At 33.1% G+C, this 25,328-nt stretch overlaps 4 protein-coding genes and 1 pseudogene across 6 annotated transcripts; 3 read left to right on the plus strand and 2 right to left on the minus strand.

The window, feature by feature from the left end:
• The first annotated feature begins 862 nt into the window (after nt 1–862).
• LOC111297813 (E3 ubiquitin-protein ligase UPL7-like) lies at nt 863–4,135 on the plus strand (annotated as a pseudogene). The gene is made up of 6 exons (XR_016326351.1): nt 863–1,397; nt 2,158–3,133; nt 3,205–3,316; nt 3,433–3,545; nt 3,786–3,875; nt 4,052–4,135. The product of XR_016326351.1 is annotated as an E3 ubiquitin-protein ligase UPL7-like (transcript).
• A 717-nt stretch (nt 4,136–4,852) lies between these two features.
• Nucleotides 4,853–6,952, minus strand: LOC111297814 (GDSL esterase/lipase At5g03820-like). The gene is made up of 5 exons (XM_089741355.1): nt 6,572–6,952; nt 6,353–6,483; nt 6,038–6,268; nt 5,458–5,713; nt 4,853–5,054 (listed from the first exon to the last, which is right to left on the minus strand). The coding sequence occupies exons 1-5, from the start codon at nt 6,807–6,809 to the stop codon at nt 4,861–4,863; spliced, it is 1,050 nt and encodes a 349-aa protein (XP_089597481.1). The 5' UTR covers nt 6,810–6,952; the 3' UTR covers nt 4,853–4,860.
• Nucleotides 6,953–7,983: 1,031 nt separating this feature from the next.
• Nucleotides 7,984–13,137, minus strand: LOC111295903 (threonine dehydratase biosynthetic, chloroplastic-like). The gene is made up of 9 exons (XM_022889727.2): nt 12,602–13,137; nt 11,930–12,109; nt 11,577–11,846; nt 10,249–10,455; nt 9,348–9,596; nt 9,174–9,244; nt 8,827–8,944; nt 8,604–8,738; nt 7,984–8,513 (listed from the first exon to the last, which is right to left on the minus strand). The coding sequence occupies exons 1-9, from the start codon at nt 13,061–13,063 to the stop codon at nt 8,373–8,375; spliced, it is 1,833 nt and encodes a 610-aa protein (XP_022745462.2). The 5' UTR covers nt 13,064–13,137; the 3' UTR covers nt 7,984–8,372.
• A 5,799-nt stretch (nt 13,138–18,936) lies between these two features.
• On the plus strand, nt 18,937–20,644 carry LOC111296988 (CHUP1-like protein). Its single transcript, XM_022891505.2, has 2 exons — nt 18,937–19,851; nt 19,920–20,644. The coding sequence occupies exons 1-2, from the start codon at nt 19,036–19,038 to the stop codon at nt 20,409–20,411; spliced, it is 1,308 nt and encodes a 435-aa protein (XP_022747240.2). The 5' UTR covers nt 18,937–19,035; the 3' UTR covers nt 20,412–20,644.
• A 268-nt stretch (nt 20,645–20,912) lies between these two features.
• Nucleotides 20,913–25,125, plus strand: LOC111297946 (FKBP-like peptidyl-prolyl cis-trans isomerase family protein). 2 transcript variants are annotated; one of them, XR_016326168.1, is made up of 11 exons: nt 20,913–21,118; nt 21,214–21,354; nt 21,529–21,584; nt 21,682–21,737; nt 22,096–22,153; nt 22,808–22,882; nt 24,009–24,098; nt 24,295–24,375; nt 24,465–24,542; nt 24,732–24,772; nt 24,885–25,125. XR_016326168.1 is itself a non-coding variant. In XM_022892557.2 (10 exons), exons 1-10 carry the CDS (start codon nt 21,040–21,042, stop codon nt 24,910–24,912), a joined length of 702 nt encoding a protein of 233 aa, XP_022748292.1. In that variant the 5' UTR covers nt 20,913–21,039; the 3' UTR covers nt 24,913–25,125. The 2 variants fall into 2 exon arrangements, 1 of the variants encoding a protein (XP_022748292.1); XM_022892557.2 differs by lacking the exon at nt 24,295–24,375.
• The last annotated feature ends 203 nt before the right edge of the window (nt 25,126–25,328 follow it).

The raw sequence follows: 25,328 nt of genomic DNA on the forward strand, positions 1-25,328 counted from the left end.
CATTAGCGATTTTAAATAACAAGAAAAAAACATATAAAGTTGATTCTGATTGTTCACATTTTCATGTTGCTTTCATAGGTGAATGTTAAAAATTTATTTATAGAGTAGAAGTATCATTTGATATTTATAAAGGATTTATGTAACAAATAAAAATTTTGAATTATTCAATTATAATTAAATGGTTTATAATTTAATTTATTTTTATTTGATTATTTTGTTTATTTTTCTTTATAAAGTTGTAAACTCCTCAATTTTGATTCATGAAAATGAATTACAAACAGTAAGAATAAATTAGATATTGTTTATTTTAAACATAAATATAATAAATTAAATTTAAAATGATTGAAAATTTAAATTTTAAAATTATTTTTTTTTTTATTTTTAAACTAATTTTTTATAAAAAGTAATAAATCAATAAAAATAATATGTACTTTTTGGATGAATTTCAAATTAAAATAATAATATATCTTAAGCAACATTAGAAGTAGGTAGAGTTTTTTTAAATATTATTATCATTTTTATTGGGATAATAGTCAATTAGTCATAGGGACTGTGAGTGTGGGAGTGAAGTAAACTCGCGACGCTTGCGTGTGGGAAGATAAGAAAACACAAAAGACATAATCAAACCGTCCAAGGAAAAATTCGATTCTTTTTTTAGGAAAAGCTAAGAAGAAAAAGATTCGAGTTTTGATTAGCTGTCGTCTCTCAGCCATGGACGAACCTCGAAAGATCAGGTTAGGGCCACTCTCTCTCTCTTGATTCGTCAATTCAGTTAGGGCTTAAATCGATTTACATTAACAATCTTTCTAATTATTTTTTCTGCTGAGTCAAATGTTAATTTTCGATTGGGTTACTCAAATCCACGTATCAAGCACAAAAGTTGATTTCACTCCGCTTATTCATTCTTTCAGAGTGTGATACGTCTCATACAGGGAGTTAACATATTGGCGTTCTGACATCTCTTGCATTGCTTCTTGTTGTTGTCTTAACTGATCTGAAAAGTTGGAAGATTGTTAGTGATGCCAATATTGGGGATGCAGATGCAGCATTGAAGAATTGGTTTGCTTTATGGGAAGTTGTAGAAGTGGCCTTTATGTGTCTTTGAGAAGATATATATAAGCAAATCGGAAGTTTGCTTTTCTCCAAAAGTGAAAAGTATTGTTCAGGCTGACGATAAATTCTTGATCACTGCAAGTGCAATTACTCTAGCTATTTGGCCATTTAGTCTGATATTCTTTGATCCAACTGGTCCTCGTCAGTTTGATGTGCATTCTTGTGCTGAGCATTACTGTTTGTATTTACTTACAATTCCTTGGCTCACTCAACGTCTACCAGCTGTTCTTCTACCTGCTCTAAAGAACAAGTCTACTATTTCACCATGTTTGCAAATTTTACTGGTAATGCCCTATTAAATCCTAATCTCCTTAATGTTCTCTTTCTCATACATGTTCAAGAAATTTGCTTTGAAATTCTGCATGTGACCTTTAGTTATGCTTATCTAAATTCATACTATCAAAGCATCTGCTGCTATTTTTTTTATTGCTTAATAATCATTACTTGTCCTTTTGGCTATTATGTGGATGTTTCTATGATTCGATTCTTTTTTAGTCTACTTTTACTGACAATCAATGTTATAGTTCTTTAAAAGGCCATGTGGTGGCTTTCTGATATAGCAAAAGATGAAATCAACAAAGCCATAGCTTTCTGATCTGATCTTGTAATTATTGTGGGAAACAGGATTTTTTGTGTTGCGTTTGCTTTATTGCATTGAGATTTTGCAAATATTTGGCAGTCTTACCAATTTAAATAGAGACTAATACATGTACCCTGGGGCTGGCTGCGGTTATTTTCACGCATCATTGCATCTTTAGGAAGTTCTCTGCAAATGTCCAAAGTACTATAAACTTAGTGCACTTGGTATTTAAATGAGAATATAGATTTGTGTTTATCGTCTGTAAGACATAGTATTTTCAAAGTATACTGCGTTCCAATAGATCCATTACTTGTATGATAGATTACATTTACATTTACTATCTTTTACTATTAACCCTTCAATTCAGGTGTGAAAACCCTAAATTTCAGATTCCATTTTACATATTACACAACTCTATGATTTGAGGCATGTGGGACTGATCAAACTATGGCAGGTGATGACAGATTTCAAGAGATAAAATTGTCCGAAAGATGTCAGACATTGATCAGTCTAGCATGGACTGTTCTTCGAAAGTGATTCTACCAGCTGGCTGGGCTCTTGCAAACATTATAGGCGTAGCTGCTGGGAGTACAATGACTTTCTAGATTCTGGAGCCTTGAACCAAGGTGTAGAATATGCATCCTATGTCCATGTTGTAACTATTTTTGCAGACAACATATTGGCATGGCTTCATTATGCTGGGTGGAATGTAAGGGGGAATCAAAATCTTGAAGGTAATGATGGAGCTTATGAACTGCCTGTCAGCATACAGGAGAAGGAGACAGCGTGTGGGTCCTTAAAGACATCCTTCATGGACCTATTAAGACCTGTTTGTCAGCAGTGGCATCTTAAAAAGCTTATGGAAATATCAAAAAGATATGCTTATGCATATGAGGCCAAGATCCTGCCTCAAAACAGTTTAGAATATTTGTGGAACTTGGAATTGCTAGATATTGCATATTTTTATTCATACATACTTAGAATATTTTCAGCATTCAATGCCAAGATTGGGCCGTTGCCTGTTCTGAATATGCTATCTTTCACTCCTGGATTTCTTGGCAACCTTTTGGGGGTACTTTAAAGTTCCATTTTCCATGGGAATAGTCATACTTATCATGGTACAAGCAAAGTTTCAGGGAAGAAAAAAGATCGAATTAATAAAAAATTCAAACAATCCAATAAGGATGGAGTCAATAAATGGCTCAATGTATTGCAGAAGTACTCCAGCAAATCGCAAGCAGAGGTTGATTTCTCAGATTTAGCTGATGATCATCAGGTTGATGAGGATTGTTTTGATGTTTGGGATATATAGTCTTTGAGGCATGATCCTCAAGGTATTTCAAAAGATATGTCTTGTCTGCTTCATCTGTTCTCTGCCATCTATTCTCATCTGCTATTAGTTCTTGATGACATAGAGTTTTGTGAGAAACAGGTAAACTGGTTATTTAATTATCCCTTTGCTTTCTATCTTTGACTCTGTTGTTTATTGGAGTATTTTGTGCATGATTAAGGTTCAATTCACTCTGGACCAACCATGATATTGATGTTGATGATTTAAGAAAAAACACACGGTATACTGGTGGTTATTCTGAGGAAAGTCGAACGATTAAGCTTTTCTGGGAGGTATTGGCATGATGGAACTTTAACTGATTTTTCTTATGTTTGAGCCTTGTCCCTCAAATTTTTTTAATCATGGAAACTGCTGCATGAATACAGCCTCTTTTCTGAACTTGATTAAGGTTATGAAGGATTTTGAGCCAAAAGAACACTGCTCCTCAAATTTGTAACCAGTTGTTCTCGAGCTCCTTTACACAGGTTCAAATACTTGCAGCCATACTGCATAATTCATAAGGTATGCTGTTATCTCTGAAAACTTTTCCTAGTGGTACTTAAGCAATTTGGCAGCAATTTAGCGAACTTTATTGCAGCATACAAAAATGAAGAACAAAGGGAAATTCCCCAAGATTTTAAGAAAGAAATTTATAGTAAAGAGCAGGACTAAATGAGAATAGTAAATGGAGAAAGGGCCACATGACTATCTTAATATCTTATCAACAACTGAAACTAAGTCAGGAATCTTGATTTTGTATAGGTTGCAAGTGATGCCCCTCTTTGGACAGCAATTAGAGGACCAGATTTGGAGCGGCTTTCATCAGCTTCTACCTGCTATAACACTCTCAAGGTACAATAATGGGGGATGAGTTTTCTCCAGTCTAATAACTACTATGGTAAAAGGCTCCATAACAAAATAAAATATGAGACAACTGATATAACATCTCATATCTGCATAAGGGAGGGGGAAATTGAGCATTTGAACTAGTCACATCTGTGTTTCCTTGCTCTATTGGATGGTTACAGCTTCCAACCTAGAAGCGGTCAAGTACTCTAAAAGCAAAGCTTTGTTACGCAGTCAGTTCTAATGCAGGATTTGAACTTTCTTAGGGACCTCTGATATTTTAACTGGTGCAGGTGAACTTTTACTTCCACTTGAGTTTGACTTATTGCTTATTTAAATTTATGTCTATCAACTCATAAGGATTTTAATATATTAAAATTTTCACAAAAATATCCATTGTAAAGCTCAAGTGTCTTTCAATATCATCTAGTTTACTGTTGACCAACTTAAAGATAATGGAGACTGTCTGGATAAATTGAGAATTCTTATAGGAATGGAAGAATTGATTAAAAGAAAATGAAGCCTACTTGTGGAAGAACTTAGATAACTTGAGCAGAACTCCGAAAATGATTTCATCAATCACAAAATTTTATTATGTAGGAATATGCAATAAATGCCAATCTCTAAGTTGTATGCTAGTCAGGGCAGACTAATAAGAGTTTACATTTCTTTCCGAATGCCTTATATTACTATATCATTTAACAACTTGAATCGGCTGGCCATACTCGGAACAAGTTAACTAAATTATTCACAAAACAACCATAATCATCTTATTGAGGCAAGGATCAACATAAACTTCCCCAACAGAATAGCAGCAATGTACCCTTGCTACAAGCATAAATAAAGAGGTTTTTCATGTGAAAATACTAAATGAAGTATGTACTTTAGTAATATCTAATATACTACATACGAGAAGATTTCAAGAACAGGTTATGGTTTTTTTTTTCTTTTTTTACATTTTTTCCTTTCTATGACAATGAAGGAAATAGCTTCAAGAGATGAGGGACACTCCCTGTGCTAGCAAATCGCCTGTCAAGATCTGGTTAGCAGCTTCGGAGGGATGGAATCCATCCCAAAACACATATGATGTAGCATTGGAGCATGTCCCCAATGACCTGGCATTGCAAAGCAGGGAGGTCTCTAGTGTGCCTGTTCCACAGCAAGCTCTTCTTGACTCAAAGAATCCTGCAACAATAATACCAAATTCACATGGAAAAGTATGTTAATGGATCTCCTCATTTATCTGGCAAATCCAGAGTAATGGAGAGCCTTGATTAAAACAATGAAAGGATCCACATTATTATGAAATTTATATAATTTTTTTTAAGTTGATCAGAGAACAACCCCAAATTTATTAGTTTCTTGTTATCATAAAAGAAATTTTACCGAATAGTACAAGGTTTTCCTTGGTTAAAGTATGAAATTTGGTAATTAAAAATTGCTTTTGGAAAATCCATTCTTGTTGATTCTGTTCACTTCAACTTTGACAGCAGAGTATGTATTCAAAGAAATTTTAATAGTTGATACTTCTTTGAAACGTTGATTAATTTTGTTGTTTAACTACTCTTTTGCACAATAGGTGGTTTACCATTATCAGTGGGCTTCATGACCATGTTCAATAGAGGCTCGTATATGTCAAAGACCACTAGTTTGAGAGCAGGCATCTTGTCCAGTAGTATTTGGGATGTGCTGTTCAGTTTATTGTTGAAGGCAATGGCATCTTCGTTTAACCTTGCAACACACCAGTTACTTCCTGCACCAAATAGGGTGATGGCTGCACGTAAACAACCTGTTGGTGGTAGGGTTGTCACTCCAATCCTCCTTGCTCCAAGTCGGTACAGATTCTGTCACAAAAATGAAAAAGTTGTGTGCTTTAAAGAAACCAGAATGTAAGAAGCTCGCATCTCTTTTTCTTTCATTTTTAACGAACATTGTTTTGAGCTTCCATACAAAGGCATTTCTCTTTTCCTGTTAACAGTATAATATTTCTAGTAACTTGGTGTCCAGAACTTGGATTTAGGTCAGAGATTCAAACATGATTCAAAACAGGCATGAAGTTCTCATGTAAATGTTCCAGATACTGCAGAAGATATATGTTAAAGTTGCATGTACCTCATAATTATTTTCACAAAAAATAATTGCACCTATAAATGAATGCTAAAGGATACCTGAATGAAAGTAGAGTAAGATCTTATGAGAATGTCGGAGAACTGATCTGGTGTATAGACTCTGACTAGAGGATCGATGTAGTAATTCTGAATATAATCACTGCTTCCTGCACTTAAAAGATGTATGGCGCCAGAGATTATACCATTAGCTTTAGCTTTTCCTACCAGGTTCACCACTTTAGTTTGATACTCCTTGTAGTAGTTTAACTGCTGGGTCAATGGAATGGCACGCTAGAAATATTAACAAAACCAATTCACCATCTGTTAGATATTCAGACTTCAGGGAGAGAGAGGATTTGGATCTTAGTTATTTACGTATAGGTTTGCAGTTCCGTCACATAAACCAGAAGCAGCTGAAGCAAAGTTAGCTCCAGTCAGGAGAGCATTTCCCCTGGCATCTCGACTAAGGTAAGCTGGTGGGTACGAGGTGAACCCGAGGAACTCAGCTGTGCATGCAGGAATGAACAGCGCCATGAGAGAAGAGGGAGACAGAACTTCATGAAAAAAATGTATGGGTTCTCAAAAAAACATTGCCAGTGAAGTCTGTGGCCAGTTTTCCATTGCAGAATCTTCCAGTTGGCCTGTGAGTAACAAAATCTCTTCCATATGGTAGGAAGTTTGCCTTGATCAGTGTATTGAGATTGTTGTTGTTCCCAACATCAACAACAGAGTCCCCAAAGATGATGAGTGCAGGAACAACAGGGTCTCCATTAGCCACTGAAGAAACCAGAACAAGAACCAAGGAAGCCAGTAACTTAATTGAAACTCTCATATTCTTTTTCCTTTTTCCCCCAATGTCTCAACAGTAAATATCACTATGGATATGAGAGAGAGAGAGAGAGAGAGGTGTAAAAGAGAAGTGAATGGGGTGAAGAGGGGGCAGGTGGCAGAGAATTTGAGGGAGAGCCATGGGGAGTGATGATCATAGTGACATAAATGTCTTTTAAGAGTATGGTTACATTAAAGGTGCTTATTTTAGGAGAAGAGGCATGTTTAGCACTTCATAAAGCCGATGATTTTTTCTTTTTGTCATCAATGCATCTTTCCTTTTCCATTTCCATTAGGCTTACAAAAAAAAACAGTGTAATCATTTTGTCCATGATCCCCCGAATTATTCTTTAGGTAACAATAGAATTACCTAAAAAGCTTTAGGTACTTTTTAGAAAGAGTTTGGGTGGTCTTTGGACATGCATCCACATTTTGCATCAGCATAACGTTCAAGAGTTATCGTGTCTTCAAGAAATTGTCATTTTTGTTCAAGAAGCATGACCACATTGCATCAACGTATCTTCTCTTACCTCCTTTGTAATATGGTGCAACAAAGGGCTTCTATGATCTTCCAAACATACAGCATCGACTGTAACAATGCAGCAGCATGCAGGCAAGCAGCAGTGACCTTACTAATTCAAGGACCACACCCCATTTTTTAAAGCTTCAAGATCAATCAAAAGAGCCAGTCAATGCCATATTTAGGCCTGCAACAAAAATGACTCTCAGAACTAGTTATTTGCTCTCCAAACCCAACCCAACCCTTTTTGGACCTATTGTCCATTCACTCTCCTCACTTCTTTTGCGAAAATTGTTTGAAAGGATACCTAGGAGTTGAAGATGTATTGTTCCTTAGCCTTTGTCTCAGTATTCTGGTTGGGAAACATCATCTCACTAAGCTTTTGAGGATATATTTACACAGTTGGTTCAACTGAACCATACATAAATGTTGAATGCATGGCATGGTTGACAAATGTTTCTTTTAATATATAGAATGTTTTACAAATGTTATAATCTGACAAAGTTTCTCGCAATCTAACTTGGAATATCGACCTTATATCTGGGTTTACATGCATCTTCCAGTTGCTGGTCTCACCAAGTTTTGATTATTCATGATTGTTAAATTTAATTTATGTAAATATTGTTCTGATTGTTAAATTTAATAAAAAATACATAAATAAAAACTAAACCTGATTACAAATTATTCATTGAACGAATAAAAACCGAACCTGATTACAAATTATTCATTGATCATTTTATTCGTTTGCACTCCTAACAACCTTTAAAACATATGAGCATAGGTCTTAAAAGTATCACTACATAACAAGAAAAACTAATCATCTGATAAGCAGCAGTAACTAAAATCCCAATCATTTTTGTTTGAACTACATACATTGTAATTCTATAAATTACAAAAATAAATGAGAAAAAGCCATGTTCTGCTATTCCAGTAGTAATTAAGGAGGACTGGAATTCAGAAGACCCATTTGCATCTGCTCCATATCTTTCTTTAAGATGTGCATGTTGGCCATGCCTACTTGTGCTAAAATATTGGAACTGACTCTGATTAATGCATCAAAAGTTGAAAATTGTTGTCATCAGTTACCAATTCATAGTCATATCCAAGATTATCAGCGCAATTGATGAACTCCTCCATCTCATTCTTCGCAACTTGAATTCCAACCAAAACATTTGCTCCTGTTTCACCCTGTTGGATAGAATAAATCAGGATTAAAATTTGTTCTAATCACAAACCATTAGAAGTGAAAGTTTTCTCAAAGATGTCCTAGACGCTAACCTGACCACGGTAATGGAACAAACTAATATTCCAGCGTGGACTAAAAGTGTCTAAAAACTTCATCAAAGCACCAGGCCTCTCAGGAAAAACAAACCGACATAGAACCTCATTTTCAACATCCAATCTGCCCCCCATCTGAAAGAGATAAATAAAGAATTAAAAAGCCAGCACACACATGATCACCAAAAATGTAAATAGAAAAAGGAATAACAATTATAGTTACCAAATAACGCAAGTGATCTTTAACCAAGTCACTTGCTGTAAGATTGTAAGTTCTAAGTTGAGAAGATTCCATCCTCTGCTTCATTGCTTCAAGTTCAGAAACTGTGTGAACGCCAACACTGCAAAAAACATCATGGATAGAGGAATCCTCTCAGTTCACATATTTCTGACTACCAAATCACTGCTCATGTATTAAAATAACATAAAACATAGCCATGCAAAAGAATAATCCTAAATTCGACAGAAAGAGAAAAATTATACACCAGTATCATAATGAAAATAAAATACAAAGGTATGATTTTTTTATTTTGTATTTTGTTAGTCACTAAAAATAGACTGATAACTAACCTGTACAATACGACAGCTTCTTTATCAGAACTACATCTATATTTGAACTCGGTGATATTCATAGGCCCCACCTGTCAATCCCAATAGTCAATAGTTATTACTTATTTAGCAATAAAAATGAACAAAGCAGATAATCTGCGGAAAAGTTTAAACTTTAAAATTGCACAGAAATACCAGTTCACAAAATTGTTTGAAGCTCCCAGGCTCCTCTGGCAAAACAGTTGCAAGCACTGCCTCCTGTTGTCTACCCACATTAGCCAGCTCAGTAACCACTCTAAGCTTATCAAAATTCATGTTTGCGCCACTAGTTATTGCTACAAGATTCTTTCCCTTAAGGTTGTAGTATTTGCAATATGCTTCAGCTCCCGCAAGGGCTAGGGCACCTGCTGGTTCCAGAATGCTCCTCTTCTCTTCAAACATGTTCTGTAACACAAGCACTACAGCTGTAAATCCTAAAAATTCCAAAAACGGTGTGTTAATTAGATGAAGGCCATTGGTTATCCAACAAAAACCAATTGGACTAGCCATATTGGAGAGACTAAACGAGAAACAAGGAGAGAGAAAAAGTCATAAGGGCTTCTAACATCCGTAAGGTTGAGGATAAATAATTAGAGAACAAATTGTAATGTGGACAGGCCACACTCCTCTTTCCCAAGAAGGGAAATAGCACACTGACAAACTGCATCTAAAATCCGAGTTAAACACCCAAAACATGAGGAAACAAACCAGAACGAGTTATCTTCATGCCAAAAGAACATCCCAATTCCTTAGAATACCAAATCTAGAATCCACGTTAAACCAAAGATACAACCAAATATACACTATAATTGAATTAGAAACTTGACTCCTTGTTTCAAATTAAGATTTTATGTAATTTCACGCCAGCATTTCAGTTGTTTGCTTAATTCACAACAGTACCATACAAGGACAGAAACACTTAAGGTATAATTAAAATAAAGTTTGAGAAACTTAAGCTGTATGATAAGTGACAGTGTGCTATCCCGTATTTTAACAATCGGGAGAAAAAAAAAAGCCCAGGCGAATCAATGCAAACTTTGCAACATGAAAGTTATACCTTTATAGAAGCACAAATAGCATCTCGGCTTACAAGAACGACACCATCTACCAATTCCCTACATATGCAGAAGGTCTCTTCACCAACCTCCTTAACAGCTACTCCATCTGCAAAGCCTCCAACCTGATCCAATATCACTCTTTCACCATGATGCAGCGACAATGCCATTGCATTCGCATCAAAAGGCTCCACTCCAATAATTTTCACCTGTATGGTAAGTAATACAACAATAAGTGCTGTGGATGAATTATGTCATGCAGCAAGGAACAAGCTCACTCAATGTAATTTCAAACAAAATGAATGAAGGAAAAGAAGTGTAAATTAGCTAAAACTACTGATTACAAAAACCATTTCATGAAAAAATACACTAACTGAAGCAATTTAAGAGCTAAAAGTTTTCACTCATCAAAAAAAAAAAAGAACAGAATAAGAAAGAAGAAATATGAAAGTGAATTAGTACATAAGTGCTTGCAACAGTTAACATAAAGTTTCAATTCTGTACTTATTGTCTGAAAGTTAAGCCTCTTGTAAGACCAGAACATTATGACCGATATTGATTGCAGCCCTAAAGCACAGTTGAATGGAAAAAATATTTAATAGCACAAAATACATAACGGATTATGCATATTAGGAGGCTCCCTAACATACTATAATTATGAAATAAAACATATCAAGAATTTTAAGTCCACAAGTCTATTAGTTTTTCCTACTGATGGATTTAAATGATATTGGCAGTCCTCAAGGGTTACCTACAGTTTGAACCAGACCGAGTTTTAAATAGAATTAATTAATCAATGTTGCTATTTGTCATGCCAATTAAAATTAGGCATTGCAAAAGGTAGAAAGTTGTTAAAAAAGGCTTGACAGTCTACTAATTCCACAAACACTGGAATATGATGCATGCTTTTAAGTCTTTAACTATTCTAGTTCATCATTTTCTGAAACATAAAATTGCCACAAATGGATAACATTTCATTGAAAGCTTTCCTAAGGCAGCTTTTATGAAGATCTTAAGCATCTGAACAAAAATACCTATTATGCTATGACAACAGAAGGGGCCCAGAAATGGAATAAGTTGACAATGACTTGGAATTAAAAAGATCAAAGCAACTGTCTGGCAAGTACCAACTACCTCAAGGACAAGCTCTAACCAAACACCAAATGAAATTTCATGTCTTGGAATAAATATGACATTCAATGTTCAAGAGGTATAAAAAAAGGAAAGAAACGAAAGAGAATTGAAGTGGCATGCCCTTATCATCTGCTAAGAACTATGCCAATCTCCGACATTATGAAATAGTAAATGATTATAAGAAGAAGCAAAATACCTTCGGTGAAACCCTCTTTACATAAGCAGCAATGCCAGCTATAAGCCCACCACCACCAACAGGTACAAAGATCGCATGTAGTGGGCCTTGCATTTGGCGTACAATCTCCATCCCAACAGTGCCTTGTCCTATGATAACATCTGGGTGGTCAAAAGGGGGTATAAATGTACGACCTTCCTCTTTAGCCCGTTTTTTAGCATATGCTTGTGCCTCATCATAAGAATCTCCAACAAGTACAACAGCTGCACCCAACCTCTCAACAGATTGCCACTGCAAAATAAGAAACCCGCAATTCAAATTTATAAAATCCTATGTGTGATGCAATTGACAAAAGAAAAGCCACAAAAAAGTACCTTAATTTCTGGCGTAGTAACAGGCATAGCAATAACAGCATTACAATCCAGTCTCTTGGCAGCCAATGCAACCCCTTGGGCATGATTCCCTGCTGATGAGCAAATAACCCCTCTTTCCAACTGTTCCCTTGGAAGCTTTGCCATCATATTATATGCTCCACGAAGCTTAAAAGAGAAAACCTGAACAATTGAAACATCAAATGTATAAGCACTTCATTTATCATTTGAATATGAAAAAGAATGCACTCCAAAAACATGAAATGTTTCTATTTCGAATTTATATTAACTACAAAAAGAAAGGGCTTTCCTTTTTCGACATTCATTAGCAGATTCTAACAAAAATAAATAAATAAATAAACAAATTCAACGAAACTAACTCATAAAAACAATGTATCTCAGAGCACAGAAATTTAAAAAATAAATAATAAAAAGAGCTAAATCCAAGCTGAAAAAACACTCCATTAAGCACAAAATAAGTAAAGCAAAAGCAAAATCATAGAATATAAACATTCCTAATCTCCCAACACCCAACCAATCATAGAGATAAATATCATTAGAAATGAAAAAAAAAAAAAAAAAGTCATCACATTCAACAATAAATTGAAAACTCAAAACATTGAATAATCCCAAAATTTGTTTCATTTTTTTAATAAAAATGAAGACATTTCTTACGGGCTGTAAATCTTCTCTCTTGAGCCAAATTTGATTACCCAATCGTTCAGATAACTTAGTCGCCAACTGTAATGGTGACTCTATCGCCACATCATAAACCTTCGACGACAATATATTCGTTAAATACACCATCGCATTTATTACGTCGGCGTTTCCTTTATCTGTTGAACGTTCCGGTACCGCACCTAAGTAACCTGACGGATACTGCAGTGAATTGGCCGACACCTTCTTCGGCGGCGCAGAAGAAACCGCAGCAAAGCTTGACGACAATGAAACATCAGCGTTGTCGCGAGGAGTAAAGGTCGGAGAAGAGATCTCAGCCGTCGGTTTTGACGCAGCGGCTCTGATCCAAGGCCGGATACATTTCTTTGTAATGTGGGGCCCAGTAAAGGATGTCTGCGGGAACCTCTCTCTGTGGCCGAGTAGCGTCGGCCGAGGTGGCGTGAGGCGGAGAGCGTCCATTGAAAAAAATTAAAATTAGAGAGAAAAAGCGGTAAAAAAAAAAAAGAAAAAAGAAAATGCGTTCCCTGAGGCGTGGGGCGGCTTTGGGTTTTGGAGGGGACTTTATAAGACTGGAGGAGGGGGTTAATTATTTTTGGCGCAATTTCAGAGTGGACAAAGGGAGCCTATGAAAGAGTGCCATGTGGTGTAAAGTGACGTAATGCGGTAGCAATGTTACTGTGGTACACGGTTTTCGTGCGACTGCGGGATATAAGTGTTTTGTTTTGTTCCAACGCACGAGGAAGCACTGTTGAGTTTGGTTTGGGCTCTTCTTCGGCCCATGAGTTGGCTTCCGTTTGGTCGCTTCTTTGACTCGCGAGTTGATTTCCGTAATTTTTTTACTGTAAAACTGTGAGAAGCAGACCAGACAGAGGCAGACACGTCGTGGAATTTGGAAAGACAAGATTTAAGAGTCAGCTTCCCTTCCATTTCAGGGAAGTTTTGATTAATTTACTGCTGGAATATCATTCTTTATTAAACTGCGTTTCAATGTAAAAAAAAAAAGAAAAAAAAACTTTCGAAATTAAATTTATTATTGAAAATTGTCTGATATAAGAAGGAAACAAAAGATGGAAACGTTAAAAAAAAAAATCATATCTTCAACACCGTTTGTGTTGTTTGGTTTAGAATTATTGATTGTTATTAGCTACTCTTAGATCTTATTAATCTTCCATAATTAATACAAAGCACAAACGGACAAACATTACTTATTATTAATTAATTAATATTAATTATGATGTGGACTGCTGCTCTAATGTCAAAGTTAGAGTGATATTAAAGTTCTATTTCAAATTTAAAAATTTAATTCAATTAATTCATAATTATTTTAAAAATAATATTAAAAAAGTTTAATATTTAAATTTAAGTGTTTATAATTTAATTTTTTTGTAACAAAAAAAAATTGACTTCATCTCCCTTTATATGTTTAAGTCGTTTTAGGATTAAGAAAATAAAATGAAGGTCCGTAAATATGTGCATAAGACTTGAAAGTCAACAATTTTATTAAAAAAAAAAAGTTTTCAAAATAATTTCCTACTTGCCCTAAGATGAAAAGGGAGGCCGCCAACTGCTGAAAAGCTAATTAGGGTTATAAACATAATAAAAAGTTTTAATTCAGGGTAATTATACATATGCTTTTTTCTAAAAAAATAAAAAATAAATAATGAAATATTTTGTTAAAACTTAAAAAAATAATAATAATTTCATTGTCTTGAAAAAAAAAAAGACAAAAAAAAAGTGTATGAGCCCAATATCTAAATGTAGGGGCACACAATGATGTGCCAAAAAAGACTACTTTAGTCAATCAAAGAGGACAACAAAATCCTAAAAAATAAATAAAAAAGACTGGATTGATGGTAATTTTCTTCCAAACCAGCATCTTCATGTGGAAAATATTTTAAAAATTGGTTGGTGCTTAAAATTTTTTTAGTGTTTTTTTCTTGTTTCACATGCATTTTAAAAGATATTAGAAAAAAATACATACAACCAGTCCAAAAGAAAACTAGTTTATGTCTGTGGACTTTTGGGTTCCAAAAATACCCATTTCATATGGGCTAACCTTGGGCTTATTTCAATTTAACATATTTTATATTTTATGTAAATACAATTATTTATAAAATCAGTTCTTCAAATAATGATATATTAAAATAATATAATATAATAAATTTATTAATTACGCATGTAATAATTATTGTTATGGATTTATATTATTAGATAATATTTTTATAATCACAAAATGTAACATTTTAATAACCAAACAATAATCAATAAAAAAATTTAAAATTTAAAGATTATATCTAAAAAACACTCATAACTTAATTAAGTTTTAAATTATTTTTTATCATTTTTAATTAAAACTACTTAATCTTTATCATAAAAATCAACTATAATATTCAAGACAACAAATTTAATATTTTACATATGAGTAACAATTTATACAAATAGCACTAACTCATGATATGTTAATTATAATTAAACTAAAGTTCAATGGCATCATTATAAACTCTCCTTTGAACAGAGAATATGATATATTATTATGTACTTTTTACAAGAAACCAGTATAAAAATATCTTATTTTTCAAAAAACTTATCCTCATTAGGTAGACATACCTTATTAACCAGTATATCCTCAATCATAATACTTTATATTTACTCAAAATTACCAAATACAATAACTTACTTTAGATAAGTGATTGCCTAAGGTTATTTGAAAATATTTTCGTTATTCCACATGAAAAAATATTACATATTTCAATGAGTAAGCTATTTCGGTAACTAAGCACCTATATTAATTAATTATATATTCTCGTGGTGGGAAATTGGGATTGCCCACAATTTGAATTTGCATACTTAATTAAACATATGCAATTTGATCACTTCTTATGAGATATTTAATCATGATTTATTTTTTTTAGGTCATTAAATACTTAAAAAGCTTATCATTATCATATATCTCGATTGACTATTATAAATATGATATTTATGAAATACTTAAATCAAATGTATCTTGTTATATAAAAAATAATTTATTACATTCAAATCGAGTATCTTGAATGTTTTTTAAATAAATTAATATTCAATATCCAATAGCTTATTCTTATTTATCATCATTTACAATGTAAATTTCACAAATAAATAATGATATATAATCTAATACAGTCACAAGACATAGAAATTAGTGTTGGCAATATTATAAATTTTAATTATTTCAAATGGATAATTATTTAAAAATTATATATTCATTAAATGAAATTATCAAATAAAATTATTAATTTGATATTTTTGTAGAATTTAAACCTAATTTGTCTTTCAAAACAAAACATGTTACATCTAGATGATAGTTAAAAAAATAATAAAATTAAATTTGACTAAATTCATTCAATTATTCACGTAATTTTATGCGGAGAGCACGTAAAATTTAAACAATCTATTGAGTGAGTACTACATCTAATGGACTTTTAATATGTTAAAATATTTGATAAGAAAATAATGTCATAAAATATGTGTATAACATATAATAATTTTTAAATTATGTATAAATATAAATTAATAAATATTTCATGCAATAAAAAATTTCAAAAAAATAATAAAAAAATAAAAAATAAAATTCCAAATATACAAAAAAAGAAAAATTGAAGCAAAAATGGACACCAAACAAACCCACACACGCCACACGCATCACCCCCTGCACATGAGCTTTGTCTGGCACAGGGTATGTTCTTCTTCTACCTTTAGTCAAGTTGACCTAACTTGACTGGAATTGTTTATGACTCGTTCGGATTTGTTTCTTGTTTTAAACCAAAATTTGATCATTTTTTTTTTAACAATTTTGATAAAATTGAGCCTCTAAAACTCAATTAAGCATTGATTTATCAAATCCATGTGAAAGAACTCATAAAAAACTACAAAAAATAAGATCAATTGACCCAAAAAAAAACTTGATCGTTAAACCTATGTCTAACTCATTTCAAGCTTTCTTCAAATTTTAATTGTTTTTTTTTTTATGCAATAAAATCTTTTAAATTTTAATTAACACATAAATTTATTAAGCTTATGCTTCAAATCATATCAAAACAACATAAATCAAATTTAATCAAATAAAAACAATTTGGGTTTCATACCATATTCTTTCAATCTACAATTTATTTATAATCGATAAATTAAAATCAAAATTACATGTAATTAAAACACATGAGTAATGATATTCAAGAATCAATTTTGATTAAAACCCATAAAAAATCAAAAGTTTAATTCAATTATTGAATTTGTTCCAATATTGAATCCAAAGGTTTAGAACTCGATTTTTTTCTCTATAAGATGAATTAATAAATGTTTCATATATAGTTTTAATCCTCTCATATAAGAAAATAAAAGCTCCAAATCAAATTTGAAAATATAAGATTAGAAAGTTGAATTGAAACAATCACCAAATTTCACCCAAAAAATGATTTGATGTAAAACTAAAATTTAAAAATTATAATTGGATTCCAATTTCATGTATGAATATTTTGATATCACATGTAAGTATAACTTTAAATCTAAAGAATCATATATGAATATCATAGCACCAAATTTGATTGTATTGCATATCTTTTTAAAACAATTATAAATTATAAGCAAAAATAACATAAATTATTGGAGAGACTAAATAAAATTAGGAAATTGATTGCTGGTTTCTAATCCTAACTAGTATGATTTCTCTTGTTTTTTTTTTGCCTTTCCAAAAATAATAATTTAAATTAACATTCACATTTCATATACAGACAAATTTGCTTTGGCCACTTATGCATATGCTTTTTCCTAAAAAAACAAAATGAAACATTTTGTTAAAACTTTAAAAAATATAATGTCATTATCTTGAAAAAAAAAAAAAACTGTATGAACCCAAATATATATATATATATATATATGTAGGGGCTCACAATAATGTGCCAAAAAAGACAACATTAGTCAATCAAATAGGACAACAAAATCTTACAAAATAAATAATATAAGAATGGATTGATGGTAATTTTCTTCCAACCCAGCATCTTCATGTGGAAAATATTTTAAAAATTGGTTGGTGCATACAAATTTTTAAGTATTTTTTTCTTGTTTCACATGCTTTTAAAAGACAAATAAATAAATATATAAATATATATAAAACGAGTCCAAAAGAAAACTAGTTGATGTCTGTGGACTTTTGGGTTCCAAAAAGACCTTATTTAAATGGGCTAACCTTGGGTTCATTTCAAGCTTTAAACAAAGTCTTACGAAGGAGCCTCCCCATTTTGCATTTAGAATTTGATGGATTTGGGTCAAGTAACTGAAAGCCCAATATCACTTTATTTTAATTGAGCTTTAATTTAAAATTTTTTTATTTACTTTCGCATTAACAAATAAAAGATAAATATTATATCTGATAATTTTAAATATAATATAACCATTATAAAGTTGTCTCAATCGGTGGTATTTCTTTCCTCGACTTAAATGATATTAGGTTTAAATTTAATTGTGATTATTTTTTTGTTAAGGTTATTTTGAAGGATTTATAATCATTATGTTTTAAATTATCGAATTTGATATATTATATCTTGATTTAGAGACTATAATATTTGCTTTTGAATTTTTTTTACATACAGACAGCACATCCGAAGACTGAAAAAAATATACAAAAACGTTACGGTTTAAACCTATTTACTTCTGCTTTAACTTATAAATAGAAGACAAACATTATACCTCAATTTCAAATATAATATAATCAGTAAAAGGTTGGTTTAATTAGTAGGATGGCTTTCCTTGAGTAAGTGGTGTTAGGTGAATGCACTATTTATAATCATTGATTTTTGGATCGTTGAATATAATATATTTTATTTTGATTTAAGAATTAAATAATTTATTTATTTTTTAATTTTTTTTACATACAAATAACACATTTTATCACAACTCAAGGATTGAAAAAAAATATAAAAATATTATGATTTAAAATTTTAATAAAAAATATTTATAAATTTGATAAAAATCAAAAGACTACTTTTTGTTTTGCTTCTAAAAGTAAATTATAATATAATAATTTTTATATTTTATATGTATGTAAAACAAAATAGATAAAATACATACATGATACAATACAACAAAAATGAAAATTTAGTATGTAAAAATTCTAGCCAAGGTTAACATATTTTATGTCAGTGGTCAAGGAATCAGATTCCAAATAACAAGAGGCATTTGTGAGTAGTCAAAAAGCAACAACCATTATCATCCCTCTAAGCCAAGAAAAGCTATGTAAACATAAAGGCAAAGAATCTTTTTTTATGTCTTTATAAGAAAACAAGCACATCATGAACATATAGAAATTAAACAAAACTTTCCTACGTTTTGATTTCGTTTTCCTTTGCATTACTTCTGTTGTGCAGAGAGCTTACAATTTGATCACCAAAACAGGTATCTTTCTCATGGAAAGTTCATCATCAAAAGCAGAAGTAATCAAGCCAACGCTTCTCAAAGCTGGCATTTCATTAGCAATATCTGTGACAGGTTTTATCTGTGCTAGGATCATTGCCAAAAGAAGAGTAAATCCTGCAGCTTCTTCAGTGGAAACCCAGGTAAGTCCCCTTGAAACGGATTCCCAGGAGGATTCTAGAGGTGATGGTAGTGGCAATTCTACATCTTCAACTTGTGGAGAAGATGAAGAAAAGATTAACAGTTCAGAAATTCAGGAAAGAACTGCTTATGAAGAAGAGATTGTAGGCCTAAGAATGCGAATTGAAGAACTTCAAAAGAGAGAATGGGAATTAGAAAGGCAGTTTCATCGTTTTTGTGATCTTAAAGAACAAGAATCTGTGCTTATGGAGCTTAGGAATATGGTACTTTTAGAGACTTTTTATGTTGAGTTATTGGATAGAGAAATTTCATCCTTGGAGGCTGAGAACATAAGGGCTAAAAATATAGTTATGGAATACTTAAGAGCTGTGGAGCAGGTTGAGCATTGGAAAACACAGAATGGATTGCTTCAGAGAAAAGTAAAGAGGGTTTTGAGAAAAACTAAAGGCCAAGCCAAGATCATAAGAGAAAAAGATTTGAAGATTGGAGCTAAAGATGCAGAAATTAAAAGAAATGGTAAAGTACTAGAAGGAAGATCCAATGTTGTCAAGAAACTAGAGGATGAAGTTATGGAGCTGAAATCTCTCACTGAACAATTGCAGGAGCAGAAAAATGAGCTTTCAAATAAGTTGGAATTGCTAGAGAATTCACATTCGTCAATCTCAAAGGTCAGTAAATTTTACTTTTAGGCACTGTGAGAGTTTATATCTAACTGTGAAAACGTTTACATTTGCAGACTGAAGAAGAGGGGATAACAATAGAGGTCTACAACCAACTTGCAAATGAATATGAACAAGTTCAAAAGGGAAGAGCTGCTGAACTTAAGGATCTTATTTACTTAAGATGGTGCAATGCATGCTTGAGGTACGAACTGAAGCGATATCAACTGCTGCAAGAGTATAACCAGGAGAATAAAGATAATCTGGAACAAGAATTTGAAGGCATTGGAGAAATGGTAGGTTTTAGAATAGAACAGCAATTGGATGGTCCAGCATTGGTGGAGGAAGGAAAGCCCTGCTTCGTTGCTACAACTAGTGGTCAAGTTTGCTCCAAAAGGCAGAAATTGCTTAAAAAATTCAAGAAATGGGTGGAAGGAAGTGAGAAAATGAAGCCAAAGTTGGATGCAAAAGAAAAGCAGGAAAGCAAGTGCTTTGGGAGACATTCTGTTTCTGATGAAGTGCAAGGGGAACATCTTGTTCATGCAAGGAAATCATGTTCTAGTGCATAAAATTATATTTTCATGTTTACCACTGACTAATGTTAGCTTGGAGGCTTATTAAAAATCCATGTCAATGAGAAAACCTGCAGTAAGAATAACAAAACTGCAGCTGGTGAATTATGTAGAAAATCATTTCTAATGGCATAGTTTTAATTTCAGTTATAACTTTATGTTTCTAAATTCTAATGAACTTGGAAGTGGAACTTTTTTATGGGTATTAGAAGAAAATATATCCACTTGAATGCAAGATTTCTATTAAACCTCTATTCACCAACATGAATAAAGCAGTGGATTAGTCATGCTGCTTTTGTATAATTCATCATGGAACTCATGAACTTGTTCAATGGCTTTGTGGGAAACAAAAGGAAGGTTGAAAGTCCTAGTAGTCCAAAATATTTGGTCCAAATAGACTTTTCTGCTGGGACCCGTCCCTGATTACAGGTCATTCCATTGACAGCAAATTGCAATCTGTTGTACATTTTTTTGGGAACCCTGTTTTTTGTTTGGTACAGGGGAGTGCTTTAAATATGTGGATGGCATTGACCGTGTTATCTCCTCTCTTTCAGTAGGAAAAGTGGAAATTCCAATGAACGAACTTGTTTTTCTGATTTCTTAACTGTCATTTAACCAGCTCTCGATGGAACTCTCCCTCTTCCCTTACCACCAAAACAGCTTAACTCTCGTCCACGAGCCTCTTTTCTCAGTTCCCCTTTCAGGTAAACCCCATGCCTTTCCATGGTTTTCTCTCTATTTGTCTTTGGATGAATAGTTATTTTATGCCATTAAACTGAGCACTTCTTTAAATCCTCAGGGAAGAGACTACCAAGGAGAAATTCATTTCTGTTGCCATGTCACTGCACATTGTCATCTTCTGATGATACTTCAAAACCAGCAAAATTTTCTTGGCAGCATGAGGGAAGAAGGGCACTGGTTGGTTCTCTCCTCACAGCTGGTTGGTGCATTACATCTATACCATTTTATGTTTTCTCTTTGGTTAAACTTTTATTTCCTGGGGTTAAAAGAGGTTACGTAGCGGGAAATTAGTGATTTTTTCTTCAAAATAACTTGTTCTTATGCATGCATTCATCTATTTAATCTTCTGTTAACTTTTGTTTTGACTCATCAGCTGCTGCAATGTATGCCTGTGATGTGGCTGAGGCAGTTAGCACAAGTCGAAGAGCTGTAAGCATCCTTTCCTTTCAATCTTCATTTTATTTCTTTTTGGTGGTTTCTAGTCCTTACAAAGTATAATTTGTGCACCGCATACTGGTTCTTGCAGCTTAGAGGAGATAAAATACCTGAAAATGAATTCACAACTCTTCCCAATGGGCTGAAGTTAGTAAAATTTCACTTTCCTTCATTAATTCTATATACTTTTATGCGAACAATTTTTTGTATCTTTTATTTTATCTTAAACTTGGAAAACAATGTTATATTCAAGCTATTATATTCTGTGTAGTGTATTAGTATCTATTCTGAGACTGCATGATTTTGAGAGTTTCAGGTCAGATAGATGGTGAACAGGCTGCAGCTTATTGCTTCTATTGTATCTTACATTTAGGTGTCATATGTCATATGTCATCTATTTCTTTGGCTTAGAGGAAAAACTGAAAAAGAACATGCTGTATTTCTTCTATGTCTGTTCTACAATGCAAGTGCTTATACTGATTTTAACATTCGCAATATTCTCCAGGTACTATGATTTGAAGGTCGGCAGTGGACTTAAGGCTGTTAAGGGATCTCGGGTTGCAGTACGGTGGTGACCTAGTTAGATTTCATAAAAAACTCTATGCTATATACATTATGATCTGTTTTACCTTACTTTCTACCAACCTGCATATAGAGTATTTTTTATGAGAGAGGCTTAGAAGCTAATCATATTTCTGAATTGAGAAATGCTTATTAAAATCTGGTAAATGATGAACTGCAATTGCATTCAGTTCACTTATTTCATTTATGTGTCTGATTTGGGACATGATGCTCAATAAAATCAACATAAATAATAGAACTTTATGTTTCCGGAGTTAGAAAAAATATGAAAATCTAGCCTAAACATGAAAAAACAAGACAGCAACCCTAAATTTAATGTCCATCCCATAAAAGTCATTACTGGTGGGAAATTTCCACAATGTTAGAGAGCCATGTTTCTATGATCACTGATCTAATGTCAACAGTGACTCCAGCACTGTAACGATATTAGTATTTGATGAAAGCTTCTACTTTATACATGTAAGTGATCTTTCACTTATCAAAGACTGCTCCTGTTCCCCATTCATAGTATCAGGATGATACTCATTTGAAGTTGTTCTTTTTTCACCTCCGATAAATCCCAAAATGTTGTATTGTTTTGATTCTTTATCCCATAAATTCAAATATAACTAATGCAATATGATTCTTTTTTGTAGGTTCACTATGTCGCCAAATGGAGAGGCGTCACGTTTATGACTAGCAGACAAGGACTTGGTGTTGGAGGGGGGACGGTAAAACTGAAATGATTATGTATTTTGTTTAAAAGAAAAGGGATAATCTAATATTCTAGAAATAAGAACAGCAAAACTATTTTGACACCTTATAAATCTACTGTTAACACTACACTTGTATTCTATCCCTCATTTTTGAAGCAACTATTCATTGTGAACTGATCCTTCATTTAGAAACAAAAGGGAAAGAAGGAGACATCCCATAGTCCTTTTCATGCCTTTAGTAACCACCATAGCTGTAAAATGTGCAGGACTGTGCATAAATCTTGCCAGGCTGCATAATTGATAAAAAAGTAGAAGCACTCTATCTGATCATATGACTTTTAACAAAAAGAATGTCTATTCTCTAACAGGCATCTTTTTCTGTGAATGCTATTTAAACCGAGAAATCTTTCAGAGGATTGTTCAGAACAGAAACTAAAATTTGAATCACCAATGCGCATCTTACTGTTATATTGAAACTGTTGTAATGTTCAATGGAACTTCTTGGAGACTTCACGTGTTCTTGTGTCAAGATTCATCATTTGTAAAACAAAATTCACAAGATCTTCTGCCAAAATGTTGAACCTAAGTTTCTTCGCCCTAGTCCTTATGCTGTCAAAGACTTGTAGGCTGCCAAATCAGCATGAGGCAAATGTTTTTATTGGTAACCTATGATATGAATTGGACATTCAGATTTACGAATCCACTAAGAGTTTGAGATTAGACTTCTTGATATTAAGAGATACTTGGTTTGAATGGGGTTAAGATTTTCTTCTAGCACAAACTCTGTATCACATGAACTTCATTCTGATTCTCCATGTTTTCACAGATATCATTCAGAACAAATTTGTTTAGCAGTGACATTAATACTGTCTTCACTTGCTCTGGTTGCTCTGTGGTCTCCATTCTGTTATTTTCTACTGTCCATTAACTCCTGGCATTTCATAGACAGATCATTTCTGATCGGGTGATATCAAATAGAGATTCAGTCTTAGGTTTTATGATGAAAATAGCTTGCCTACTTACCTTCATTCTGTTTCAGAGACTTTTTGCTTTAATGATTTGAATCTGTTATATCTATCGTTATGCTTTCCTTAAGATCATCCACCTCTTAGGCAATGTGGATATGTTTGAATTGGTGCAGCCTTATGGATTTGATATTGGCCAATCCGAAATGGGAAATGTGCTTAAGGGGTTGGATCTTGGTGTTGAAGGAATGCGTGTAGGAGGCCAGGTGAGATCAGTTTGCAGCATGCTATTTCCTTACTGTTTCTTGTAAAGACTAGAGACAGCATAACTTAGAACTTAGATGGATAATCCTTTTGCTTTCAAAATTCTGTAGTTTTATTTTGATCAACTGAAATATTGTAAAACAAACAAATTGTATAAGAAAATCACAATTCCTTCACATATACCTTTTGAGATTTCAGGTTCTTTATGGGCATACAAGTTCTTTTTCCTCCATTTGAGTAGAGCCAACTTGAGTTGATGCCTAATTACTTTGTGTTCATGTATGATTTGTGACCATGAACTTGGGTGAGCATATTTTCCTTCAATTTGAAAAACAAAAATGTTTTGTAACCAATGGTTTCATTTTCAGCGGCTGCTGATCGTTCCTCCTGAGCTAGCATATGGAAAAAAAGGAGTCCAGGAAATTCCTCCAAATGCAACAATTGAGGTAATGTATCCATCATCATGCATCTAAAATTTATCTAGATGTTGTATGCTGATCGTTTGAAAGCTTTCCTAGCCATTCTAGATCTGTATTTTCCGTATTTCTGTTCCTCGCCATAAGTTTTGTTTTAATCTCATGAATAATTTCCTGCATTATCCTTCCCTCATTTTCTGTTTCTTCTCTAACTTGCAGTTGGATGTTGAGCTGCTAGCAATCAAACAAAGCCCATTTGGGTAAGTAATGAATCCTTCCAAGCATAAAATTGAATACACACACACACACACACATATATATATATATGAATCGTCTCTGGCAGTCTGGTTTAAACATTAATATGTATTGCAGGACTCCTGTAAAAGTTATTGAAGGTTAGAGCGCGCAATCCTGCTGGATTCACTATGGATGAATTAAGGCACAGAAGATGACAGTTTGGGGAAAGTAGAAGACCTGCCTCTTTCCCATTCTTTATTATTGCCTGTTTACGTGCCGAAATTCAAACGACCCTTCTCTGTGACCCCAACTCTGCTTTATGTCATTTCCCTTTTAGAACTTCAAGAAACATGCTAAGAAAGTTGTATTTTGATCAGTTCCATCTCTTTTCCCTTGTGGTTGTCGTTCATATAGCTGCCGCATTTATTGGTTATTTCTTCATCTTAAAATTTGTTTTTGTTTTCTTCAACAAGCTAATTATGTTGTCCTTTTGAATGGATGGTTTGGTCATTCCTCCAGCATAATATTCCCCTGCACTCATAATTACTTTGAGTGCTTCTAAAAGAAAATGTTGTTTGT

The sequence above is a fragment of the Durio zibethinus genome, chromosome 12, assembly GCF_047325235.1.
Source record: "Durio zibethinus cultivar Kanyao isolate XHJ-2024 chromosome 12, ASM4732523v1, whole genome shotgun sequence".
Classification (NCBI taxonomy): domain Eukaryota; kingdom Viridiplantae; phylum Streptophyta; class Magnoliopsida; order Malvales; family Malvaceae; genus Durio; species Durio zibethinus.